Source organism: Canis lupus, chromosome 24 (assembly GCF_011100685.1).
Source record: "Canis lupus familiaris isolate Mischka breed German Shepherd chromosome 24, alternate assembly UU_Cfam_GSD_1.0, whole genome shotgun sequence".
NCBI classification, from domain to species: domain Eukaryota; kingdom Metazoa; phylum Chordata; class Mammalia; order Carnivora; family Canidae; genus Canis; species Canis lupus.
The window spans coordinates 9,298,465-9,311,641 of NC_049245.1; the positions used below are offsets into that span (position 1 = coordinate 9,298,465).

Consider the following 13,177-nt stretch of genomic DNA (forward strand, 5'->3'; position numbering starts at 1 on the left):
GTTCTGCATTTTTTAAATTATTTTTTAAAAGATTTTTTTTTTAATTTATTCATTCATAGAGAGAGAGGCAGAGACACAGGCAGAGGGAGAAACAGAGGCAGAAGCAGGCTCCCCACAAAGAGCCTGATGTGGAATTTGATCCCGGACCATGGGCTCACACCCAGAGCCAAAGGCAGATGCTCAACCACTGAGCCACCCAGCCGTCCCAAGTTCTGTATTTTTAATTAGAGGGCAGTACTACCTTTTCCAACTGATATATCTAATTTCTAGTCTCTTTCTTGCTTCTCTCTTGAAATGAATCATAAATGCTGCATTTGAGAAGTATTTTTATCATTAGAGTCTGAATGATACATCATCGCCCACAACCACCTCTCAAGTCTTCGGATGAAGGGGCTCCATGATTAATTATGTCCTGGGGAACCAAGTGTTTGGGGTGGTACTTGGAGAGATGTGTGATTTATCATTGATCCCCTGTCATCTCAAGCATGCATGCTATTGGCTACCAATCCCTGTATTAAATTATAATGAATGAAAAGTGACTATAATAGTAAGTTTTTGGCTACATATCTTTCTCCTTGTAAAGCCAACAGAAGTACCATTCTCAGAGGAAGCTGGATGATAGGTAAAATAGTCTTTTATAAATGGGCAGCCAAAAGAAGTAGAGTCAGGTAAAAGAATGCCAGGGCAGGAGTCAAGAAGGCAAGAGTTTGGCACCTAATTCTGCCACTAACAGGCAAGTGTTCCCTTTATATTAGTGGATCTAATACGCCTCACTTGTGATACAGAGATAAAGTGTTACCAGAGGACTACTGAGAGAAGCAACCGCAACTGCGTTTAAGAAAAACTATAAATCTTGGGGATCCCTGGGTGGCTCAGCAGTTTAGCGCCTGCCTTCCGCCCCTGTGCCTGACCCTGGAGTCTGGGGATCGAGTCCCACGTCGGGCTCCCAGTATGGAGCCTGCTTCTCCCTCTGCCTGTGTCTCTGCCTCTCTCTCTATCATGAATAAATAAATAAGATCTCTTAAAAAAAAAAAAAAAGAAAAACTATAAATCTGTAAACAACTGCAAGCTATTTAGTCTTATAAATCTCTTGCTTAATCATCTTATCATTTTTCAGTATCCAGATTAAGGTTCTCCTAAATAAGCACAGTTCTTATTTCAAAGAACACATCTTTAATCACTTTTAGCTTTCCTCATTCATCAAAACTGCCCATGCCATTTGTGTAATAAAAAGTCAAAGCTCATTTCTTAGGCAAATGGAAGCTCTCCTTGGAGGAGGGAGGGGCAAGATGGCGGAAGAGTAGGGTCCCCAAGTCACCTGTCTCCACCAAATTACCTAGATAACCTTCAAATCATCCTGAAAATCTCTGAATTCGGCCTGAGATTTAAAGAGAGAACAGCTGGACTGCTACAGTGAGAAGAGTTCGCGCTTCTATCAAGGTAGGAAGACGGAGGAAAAAGAATTAAAGAAACAAAAGGCCTCCGAGGGGGAGGGGCCCCGCGAGGAGCCGGGCTGAGGCCGGGGCGAGTGTCCCCAGGACAGGAGAGCCCCGTCCCGGAGGAGCAGGAGCTGCACCGGCCTTCCCGGGCGGAAAGGGGCTCACAGGGAGGTGGAGCAGGACCCAGGAGGGCGGGGATGCCCTCGGGCTCCCTGGGACACTAACAGACACCTGCGCCCCGGGAGATGCGCCGAGCTCCCTAAGGGCTGCAGCGCGCAGGGCTGGACCCGGAACAGCTCGGGGGGGGCTCGGGGGCGGCTCCGCGGAGGGGGCTGCGCGGCTCCGGGAGCAGCTCGGCGGGGCTCGGGCGGCAGCTCGGCGGAGGGGGCTGCGGGGCGGGAGCAGCTCCGCGGAGGGGGCTGCGGGGCGGGAGCTCGAATCCAACAGCGCAGGCCCGGGAACCCTGGGCACCGGGGCCACAGCCCAGAATCCGGCCTCCCCCCGGGACAGGCAGAGGCCGGGAGGGCCCAGGACCGCAAGGACGCTCCTGCCCCGAGCTGAGCAGATCAGCGGCCCCGCCCCGGAGCCTCCAGGCCCTGCAAAGGGAGAGCTCGGTAGTTACTGCGGGGGCTGAAGTCAGGGCTCCAGGGCTGGCCCGGCCACTGCGGTTGTTCCTCCTGCGGCCTCACGGGGTAAACAACCCCCACTGAGCCCTGCACCAGGCAGGGGGCAGAGCAGCTCCCCCAAGTGCTAACACCTGAAAATCAGCACAACAGGCCCCTCCCCCAGAAGACCAGCTGGACGGACAAGTTCCAGGGTAAGTCAAGGGACTTAAAGTACACAGAATCAGAAGATATACCCTGGGTTTTTTTGTTTGTTTGTTTGTTTTGCTTTTTGATTTGTTTGCTTCCCCCACCTTTTTTTTTTCCCCTTTTCTGTCTCTTTTTCTTTTTTCTTCCTTTTTTCTTTTTTTTTCTCTTTTCTTTCCTTCTTTCTCTCCTCTCTTTTTCTCCTTTTCCCAATACAATTTGTTTTTGACCACTCTGCACTGAGCAAAATGACTAGAAGGAAAACCTCACCTCAAAAGAAAGAATCAGAAACAGTCCTCTCTCCCACAGAGAGAGGGAATCCCCATCTGGATTACAATTCAATGTCAGAAAGCCAATTCAGAAGCACTATTATACAGCTACTGGTGGCTCTAGAAAAAAGCATAAAGGACTCAAGAGACTTCATGACTACAGAATTTAGATCCAATCAGGCAGAAATTAAAAATCAATTGAATGAGATGCAATCCAAACTAGAAGTCCTAACGACGAGGGTTAATGAGGTGGAAGAACGAGTGAGTGACATAGAAGACAAGTTGATGGCAAAGAGGGAAACTGAGGAAAAAAGAGACAAACAATTAAAAGATCATGAGGATAGATTAAGGGAAATAAACGACAGCCTGAGGAAGAAAAACCGACGTTTAATTGGGGTTCCTGAGGGCGCCGAAAGGGACAGAGGGCCAGAATGTGTATTTGAACAAATCATAGCTGAAAACTTTCCTAATCTGGGAAGGGAAACAGGCATTCAGATCCAGGAAATAGAGAGATCCCCCCCTAAAATCAATAAAAACCGTTCAACACCTCGACACCTAATAGTTAAGCTTGCAAATTCCGAAGATAAAGAGAAGATCCTTAAAGCAGCAAGAGACAAGAAATCCCTGACCTTTATGGGGAGGAGTATTAGGGTAACAGCAGACCTCTCCACAGAGACCTGGCAGGCCAGAAAGGGCTGGCAGGATATATTCAGGGTTTTAAATGAGAAGAACATGCAACCAAGAATACTTTATCCAGCAAGGCTCTCATTCAAAATGGAAGGAGAGATAAAGAGCTTCCAAGACAGGCCTGGAACTGAAAGTATATGTGACCTCCAAACCAGCTCTGCAAGAAATTTTAAGGGGGACTCTTAAAATTCTCCTTTTAAGAAGAAGTTCAGTGGAACAATCCACAAAAACAAGGACTGAATAGATATCATGATGACACTAAACTCATACCTTTCAATAGTAACTCTGAACGTGAACGGGCTTAATGACCCCATCAAAAGGTGCAGGGTTTCAGACTGGATAAAAAAGCAGGACCCATCTATTTGCTGTCTACAAGAGACTCATTTTAGACAGAAGGACACCTACAGCCTGAAAATAAAGGTTGGAGAACCATTTACCATTCAAATGGTCCTCAAAAGATAGCAGGGGTATCCATCCTTATATCAGATAAACTAAAATTTACCCCGAAGACTGTAGTGAGAGATGAAGAGGGACACTATCTCATACTTAAAGGATCTATCCAACAACAGGACTTAACAATCCTCAATATATATGCACCGAATGTGGGAGCTCCCAAATATTTAAATCAATTAATAACCAAAGTGAAGAAGTACTTAGAGAATAATACACTTATACTTGGTGACTTCAATCTACCTCCTTCTATACTAGATAGGTCTTCTAAGCACAACATATCCAAAGAAACGAGAGCTTTAAATGATACATGATACACTGGACCAGATGGATTTCACAGATATCTACAGAACTTTACATCCAAACTCAACTGAATACACATTCTTCTCAAGTGCACATGGAACTTTCTCCAGAATAGACCACACACTGGGTCACGAATCGGGTCTGAACCGATACCAAAAGATTGGGATCGTCCCCTGCATATTCTCAGACCATAATACCTTGAAATTAGAACTAAATCACAACAAGAAGTTTGGAAGGACCTCAAACACGTGGAGGTTAAGGACCATCCTGCTAAAAGATGAAAGGGTCAACCAGGAAATTAAGGAAGAATTAAAAAGATTCATGGAAACTAATGAGAATGAAGATACAACCATTCAAAATCTTTGGGATGCAGCAAAAGCAGTCCTAAGGGGGAAATACATCGCAATACAAACATCCATTCAAAACCTGGAAAGAGGGATCCCTGGGTGGCGCAGCGGTTTGGCGCCTGCCTTTGGCCCAGGGCGCGATCCTGGAGACCCGGGATCGAATCCCACATCAGGCTCCCGGTGCATGGAGCCTGCTTCTCCCTCTGCCTGTGTCTCTGCCTCATTCTCTCTCTCTCTCTGTGACTATCACAAATAAATAAAAATTAAAAAAAAAAAAAAAAAAAACCTGGAAAGAACTCAAATACAAAAGCTAACCTTACACATAAAGGAGCTAGAGAAAAAACAGCAGATAGATCCTACACGCAGCAGAAGAAGAGAGTTAATTAAGATTCAAGCAGAACTCAACAAAATTGAGACCAGAAGAACTGTGGAACAGATCAACAGAACCAGGAGTTGGTTCTTTGAAAGAATTAATAAGATAGATAAACCATTAGCCAGCCTTATTAAAAAGAAGAGAGAGAAGACTCAAATTAATAAAATCATGAATGAGAAAGGAAAGATCACTACCAACACCAAGAAAATACAAACGATTTTAAAAACATATTATGAACAGCTATACGCCAATAAATTAGGCAATCTAGAAGAAATGGACGCATTCCTGGAAAGCCACAAACTACCAAAACTGGAACAGGAAGAAATAGAAAACCTGAACAGGCCAATAACCAGGGAGGAAATTGAAGCAGTCATCAAAAACCTCCCAAGACTCAAGAGTCGAGGGCCAGATAGCTTCCCAGGGGAATTCTATCAAACGTTTAAAGAAGAAACCAGGGATCCCTGGGTGGCGCAGCGGTTTGGCACCTGCCTTTGGCCCAGGGCGCGATCCTGGAGACCCGGGATCGAATCCCACGTTGGGCTCCCGGTGCATGGAGCCTGCTTCTCCCTCTGCCTGTGTCTCTGCCTCTCTCTCTCCCTCTGTGACTATCACAAATAAATAAAAATTAAAAAAAAAAAAATTTTTTTAAATAAAGAAGAAACCATACCTATTCTCCTAAAGCTGTTTGGAAAGATAGAAAGAGATGGAGTACTTCCAAATTCGTTCGATGAGGCCAGCATCACCTTAATTCCAAAACCAGACAAAGACCCCACCAAAAAGGAGAATTACAGACCAATATCCCTGATGAACATGGATGCAAAAATTCTCAACAAGATACTAGCCAATAGGATCCAACAGTACATTAAGAATGTTATTCACCATGACCAAGTAGGATTTATCCCTGGGACACAAGGCTGGTTCAACAGCCGTAAAACAATCAATGTGATTCATCATATCAGCAAGAGAAAAACCAAGAACCATATGATCCTCTCATTAGATGCAGAGAAAGCATTTGACAAAATACAGCATCCATTCCTGATCAAAACACTTCAGAGTGTAGAGATAGAGGGAACATTCCTCGACATCTTAAAAGCCATCTATGAAAAGCCCACAGCAAATATCATTCTCAATGGGGAAGCACTGGGAGCATTTCCCCTAAGATCAGGAACAAGACAGGGATGTCCACTCTCACCACTGCTATTCAACATAGTACTGGAAGTCCTAGCCTCAGCAATCAGACAACAAAAAGACATGAAAGGCATTCAAATTGGCAAAGAAGTCAAACTCTCCCTCTTCGCCGATGACATGATACTCTACATAGAAAACCCAAAAGCCTCCACCCCAAGATTGCTAGAACTCATACAGCAATTCGGTAGCGTGGCAGGATACAAAATCAATGTCCAGAAGTCAGTGGCATTTCTATACACTAGCAATGAGACTGAAGAAAGAGAAATTAAGGAGTCAGTCCCATTTACAATTGCACCCAAAAGCATAAGATATCTAGGAATAAACCTAACCAAAGAGGTAAAGGATCTATACCCTAAAAACTATAGAACACTTCTGAAAGAAATTGAGGAAGATACAAAGAGATGGAAAAATATTCCATGCTCATGGATTGGCAGAATTAATATTGTGAAAATGTCAATGTTACCCAGGGCAATTTATACGTTTAATGCAATCCCTATCAAAATACCATGGACTTTCTTCAGAGAGTTAGAACAAATTATTTTAAGATTTGTGTGGAATCAGAAAAAAACCTTGAATAGCCAGGGGAATTTTAAAAAAGAAAACCATTATCTGGGGGCATCACAATGCCAGATTTCAGGTTGTACTACAAAGCTGTGGTCATCAAGACAGTGTGGTACTGGCACAAAAACAGACACATAGATCAATGGTACAGAATAAAGAACCCAGAAGTGGACCCTGAACTTTATGGTCAACTATTATTCGATAAAGGAGGAAAGACTATCCACTGGAAGAAATACAGTGTCTTCAATAAATGGTGCTGGGAAAATTGGACATCCACATGCAGAAGAATGACACTAGACCACTCTCTTGCACCATACACAAAGATAAACTCAAAATGGATGAAAGATCTAAATGTGAGACAAGAGTCCATCAAAATCCTAGAGGAGAACACAGACAACACCCTTTTTGAACTCAGCCACAGTAACTTCTTGCAAGATACATCCACGAAGGCAAAAGAAACAAAAGCAAAAATGAACTATTGGGACTTCATCAAGATAAGAAGCTTTTGCACAGCAAAGGATACAGTCAACAAAACTAAAAGACAACCTACAGAATGGGAGAAGATATTTGCAAACGACGTATCAGATAAAGGGCTAGTATCCAAGATCTATAAAGAACTTATTAAACTCAACACCAAAGAAACAAACAATCCAATCATGAAATGGGCAAAAGACATGAAGAGAAATCTCACAGAGGAAGACACAGACATGGCCAACACGCCCATGAGAAAATGCTCTGCATCACTTGCCATCAGGGAAATACAAATCAAAACCACAATGAGATACCACCTCACACCAGTGAGAATGGGGAAAATTAACAAGACAGGAAACAACAAATGTTGGAGAGGATGTGGAGAAAAGGGAACCCTCTTACACTGTTGGTGGGAATGTGAACTGGTGCAGCCACTCTGGAAAACTGTGTGGAGGTTCCTCAGAGAGTTAAAAATAGACCTGCCCTATGACCCAGCAATTGCACTGTTGGGGATTTACCCCGAAGATTCAGATGCAATGAAACGCCAGGGATACCTGCACCCCGATGTTTCTAGCAGCAATGTCCACAATAGCCAAACTGTGGAAGGAGCCTCGGTGTCCATCGAAAGATGAATGGATAAAGAAGATGTGGTTTATGTATACAATGGAATATTCCTCAGCCATTAGAAACGACAAATACCCACCGTTTGCTTCAACGTGGATGGAACTGGAAGGTATTATGCTGAGTGATTAAGTCAATTGGAGAAGGACAAACATTGTATGTTCTCATTCATTTGGGGAATATAAATAATAGTGGAAGGGAATATAAGGGAAGGGAGAAGAAATGTGTGGGAAATATCAGAAAGGGAGACAGAACATAAAGACTCCTAACTCTGGGAAACGAACTAGGGGTGATGGAAGGGGAGGAGGGCAGGGGTTGGGGGTGAATGGGTGACGGGCACTGAGGGGGGCACTTGACGGGATGAGCACTGGGTGTTATTCTGTATGTTGGTAAAGTGAACACCAATAAAAAATAAATGTATTATTAAAAAAAAAAAAAAAAAAGAAGCTCTCCTTGGAGAAAATCACTTCTCCAGTAGCCCCCTCTGCAACAGATGTGCATATCTGTGTACGTTCCCTCTTTCAAAATTGGGACGTAGGGTTTATATCCCTATTGCTCCTCAAAGCCTCTTCCAGGCCATTTTTTCTCTAACTTTTTAAAAATCCTTGTCCTGCTAGAACCACAATATTTGGTCATCACCCTCTCCCACTCCTGCTTGCAGTCAGACACATAGATATCAGGCTCCTAGTCTCTTTCCTCATTCATCGGACAGTTGGCACCTGATTCAGTGTCCATTTGTAGCCAAGTCCTGTCACCACCCCCAGGTGACTGCAATGTTAATAATTACTAGTACCACGATCTCTAAGATTTTTTAGCCTCCCCACCACTAATAGTTCTGCAATACTCCGCCTCTGCCATCACATCTGTAATACATCCAGATATGTCCTTCTTTTATACAGTCACTGTATATTAGGTTCCTAAAGGCCCAGTATCTGTCTTCTCTTCTCACTTCACACTCTCATTCCAGGCAATTGCTTCAAATACCAATTCACAAATGACTCATGATATCTTAACCAGGCAATCGCCTCCTCTAAATGGCATACTCACACACCCAACCATGTACTTGACATCTCCTCTTAGACATTTCACAAGCACTTCAAACCCAAAATATCCACATGTGAACTCAAGAGGTGTCCCTGCCCATACTTGGTCGTCTTCTACTGTTTTCTCTGTTAATGAAGGGGCACAGGCTATCTGGTTATGTGAGCCAGAAATTTTGGAGTTGTTTGAAATAGCTCTCTTTACTCATCCACATGTAACTCATCAGCAAGGATTGTCAAATTTATATTCTAATTATCTCTAGAATCCATTCACTTCTTTCAATCTCCATTGCCACCACCTTAGTCCAAGCCACCATCATCTCTCAATAAGCTTTAAATCAATGAGTCTCCCTACTAGTTGATCTGCCAATCCATTTTTTCCAAAATGCAAATTTGAAATCATAACTCCCCACCCCCTTTGTTAAAATGCCTCAAAGGGGTTTTAAGATAAAGACAAGCTCAACAGGGACTGCAGGGTCTCCATTTACTCATCAATTTCATTATTTCTCTCTACTCTAGCCAAAATGCCTGCTTTTAGTACTTGTCATGCGTTTTCCTGCCAGTCTTTGCACATGCTATTCTCCCTGCCTGTGACTCACTTCCCTCCCTTCTTCACCAAGTTAACTCATCTTCATTTATCAGAGCACAATCAGCACTTCCTCAGACAAAGACTTCGCGGACTCTCTCTAACCAGGACTTACCCTTTTAACAAACCCCATTCCTACACTAACCCAACTACCTGTTTTCTTGCGCCTGGACCTGAGCCACCAACTGTTGCTAGAGAGTCACTGATGTGCCTTACCAGCCCCAGATGCACCCTTCAAGAAAGTACCACCATCTTTTTATAGGTGGTCATAGCACCATGCACCTCCACTTTGTAGCACTTACCGTGATTCTAATTTAACTTTTCTCTTTAGGGCAGCTGTGTGGTGTCTACCTCACCCATTTTATAAGCTCCATAAAGACAGTCTGTTTTCTCCTCACCAATGTATCTCTTAGTGCTTAGCTCCAGTATCTGCCATAGAGTCTGCTCTCAAAATATGACTTTCAAATGGAGAATAAACATTCTTTAAAGTGCCTTACCTTGCAAATCTTCCATCAATTCAAACATCCCAGGATAATTAACTTGAATTTCATCAGTATCCTATTTAAAAAGAGAAAGGAGTATTCATTTGACATTCATCATAAAAAAACTCCGATTTGAAAACAGGCCAGAGATTACCCAGACCAATTTCTCATGACAAATAGGAATCTTCTCTATAATATTCTTCACAGATGTCATCTGGTTTTGCTTGATACATGAGAAATGTCAAACTGTTAAATATTCACTATTCTAAAGAAAAATCTCCCTAAAACTCCATTAACCCAGTTCTAGTTTTCTCCTTGGGAAAAACACAGAAGTCATCTATTTTGTATCTGTGTCACCCTCTTCTTCAAGTCTTTAAATTCTTCTAGAATACTAAGTTTTTAGATGGAAGGGTTAGTTTACTGGACAAAATTCATAGACTTATAGATCCTTACACATCCTTACTGCATTACTCTGTACCTTGTCAGTATCAATCTCTTAAAATGTGACACCCAGGGGCACCTGGGTGGAGCAGTCATTAAGTGTCCAAATCTTGGTTTCGGCTCAGGTCGTGATCTCTGGGTCGTGCAACTCAGCCCCACGTTGGGCTCCTGCTCAACTTGGGATTTTCTTTCTCCCTGCTGTCTAAAAATCTTTAAAAAACAACAACAAAAAAGTGGTACCCAGAATCAAGCCAAATAAGGTAATCTCCCAATCTCAATCTGCTTCTAGTAATGCAGCCATATTACACTGGCTCACTTGGAGGACAGGCACACTGAAGGCACATACTTTATTTCTCAAATGGACTTCTGGGTAGTTATGTTCCATTGTTTTTGAAGCCTGATACAAGAGTCTACTGTTGGTATAGTGGCAGAAACTACTGATGCTCCCCCAATATCTGGGTGCTCCTTGATATTTTCCAAGCCTCTGAAAGGTATTTCTTCTGGCCAAAGGAAAGGAGAGAGCAAGGTAATAAAGAGCTAGTGAGCCTTTTCCAAGCCACTCCTTTTGCTGTAGTAATCTCAGAAGATTCAAGGGTGAGGTGGCACAACTATGGGATGGAGGTCAGCTGCCTACAGCATGAGGCTGTGATGTGATGAAGCTGTGTTAAGCATGAAGATGTAGGAGTTTGTCTACATTGGGAATTAGCCCCCAAATACAGGACACATATACTTCCCCCTAAGTATGATATCAAAATGCTGCATGTATCTCAAACTCCATCTTATTTGCACTAACCACTTTTGAAATGTCTAGGTCTTTTTGTGTTTTATTTTTAAAGACTGTATTTATTTATTTGAGAGACAGAGTGAACGGGGGGAGAGAGAGAGAGAGAGAGAAGCAGATTCCCTGCTGAGGACATGGGGCTCCCAAGACTCTGGGATTACGACCTGAGCCAAAGGTGGACGCTTTACCAACTGAGCCATCCAGGTACCCTATCTTTCTGTTTTTTGTAACTTTATTTAATATGCTCAGTATTTTTCCCAATTTTGGACTTTAATGTTGAACAGAATATAGTACAAAGCCGAAAAAACTTATCAAAAATATCCATTCTAATTCTCAGAGAAATGCAAAACAAAATGACCACTTTTTCTTTAACCTTAGAGATACAAAACCAAGTACAGGCAAGAGTTCACATACATTGTTAATGGGGCATATAAACTGATGCTATGTTTGGAAAGCCATCTGACCCTGTCAAAATTTCAATGTACAGATTTTTTAACCCAGCAATTCCACTGCTAGAAATGGACTTGACAAATATGCCAATATTTATGTGAAAGGAAATTCACTGCAGCATTGTTTGAAATAGCAACAAAATAACAAAAAAGAACCCCAAAAACTAACTGTAAACAATCTAAATGTCCATTAAAAGAGAATTGGTTAGGGATCCCTGGGTGGCGCAGCGGTTTGGCGCCTGCCTTTGGCCCAGGGCGCGATCCTGGAGACCCAGGATCGAATCCCACGTCAGGCTCCCGGTGCATGGAGCCTGCTTCTCCCTCTGCCTATGTCTCTGCCTCTCTCTCTCTCCCTGTGTGACTATCATAAATAAATAAAAATTAAAAATAAAAAAAATTAAAAAATAAATAAAAGAGAATTGGTTAAATAAAACATACCTATTTAATGAAATACTAAACAATTGTTAGAAAATCTGGTAGATAGGTGGAGGGGACGATCTTCAAGATATGTTATTAACTAAAAAAATCCTGAAAATGCTTACAAGAATAAAAAAGCAAGAGTGTATATATTATTGCATATGTAGGTTTAAATGATATAATTGTATTGTGGTCTACGATGAAAAATTGTTCTGAAAGGTCATCTCTGCAGAGAGGGACTAGGTATTAGAAGTCAAGAGGAAGAGACTTCTTTTCACTTTAGACCTGCTCTGTTATAGATAGGAGATAACTCCTATCTATACATTTACCTTTTTTTAAGATGTATTTATTTATTCATGATAGACATAGAGAGAGAGAGAGAGAGGCAGAGACACAGGCAGAGAGAGAAGCAGGCTCCATGCCAGGAGCCTGACGCAGAACTCGATCCTGGGACTCCAGGATTGCGCTCTGGGCCAAAGGCAGGTGCCAAACCGCTGAGCCACCCAGGGATCCCCTCTATACATTTTTTAAATTTCCTTTTTCTTATTAACAAATGCATAACTGTATTATATGTGCACTTCTTTTTTTTAAATATTTATTTATTTTATTTATTTATGATAGACAGAGAGAGAGAGAGAGAGGCAGAGACACGGGAGGAGGGAGAAGCAGGCTCCATGCCAGGAGCCCGACGTGGGACTCGATCCCGGGACTTCAGGATCATGCCCTGGGCCAAAGGCAGGCGCTAAACCGCTGAGCCACCGAGGGATCCCCTACATATGCACTTCTTAATAAGACCATCTCTGCATTTTTCTACCTTAGGGAAGTATTTTTGAAAAAAGATTGTAAGATTAAAAACAAAATTTCTTCCATCCTGATACCTACCATTAAGCAGTATCCTTTGAAAACAATCTTTGAGTGAAACTAAAAGCACTGTCTCCATCTCAATCAAAAGAATACAATAGCTTTGTCAAAGTCCTTATTCAATTTAAGATGAACCATATCTGCAATTTTCTCCTATTAGACTGGTAACTCCATATTCTAAAAGGAAATGACTCTTATTCAGAATGTCCACTAACTCTGAAAATAATTCACTATGAAAGTCATATAAATGTAAATAAGCAATCCTGAATTCACTTTAAAAATAAAAATCTGGGATCCCTGGGTGGCGCAGCGGTTTGGCGCCTGCCTTTGGCCCAGGGCGCGATCCTGGAGACCCGGGATCGATTCCCACATCAGGCTCCCGGTGCATGGAGCCTGCTTCTCCCTCTGCCTGTGTCTCTGCCTCTCTCTCTCTCTGTGACTATCATAAATAAATAAAAAAATTAAAAAAAAATATTTAAAAAAAAAAAAATAAAAATCTACTGCCATATATAAAAATGATATGCCTAACGTTGTATGTAACATAAACCTGTGTAACTGATTATATAACCTTTTTGGGATGGGATTTTTAGAAAATGAATTAT

General features: G+C 42.2%; 1 protein-coding gene across 6 annotated transcripts in view; it reads right to left on the reverse strand.

Moving 5' to 3' along the window:
• The window catches only part of NDUFAF5 (NADH:ubiquinone oxidoreductase complex assembly factor 5), a 63,099-nt gene that overhangs the window by 31,307 nt on the left and 18,615 nt on the right, over window positions 1-13,177 (reverse strand). For all 6 annotated transcript variants that reach the window (XR_005377537.1, XM_038571583.1, XM_038571581.1 and 3 more), the window contains one exon: window positions 9,642-9,702. Coding sequence is in view for 5 of the 6 variants with exons in the window: in XM_038571583.1 (XP_038427511.1) it covers window positions 9,642-9,702 (61 nt within the window). In the remaining variant the exon portion in view is untranslated. The remainder of the gene's footprint in view (window positions 1-9,641; window positions 9,703-13,177) is intronic.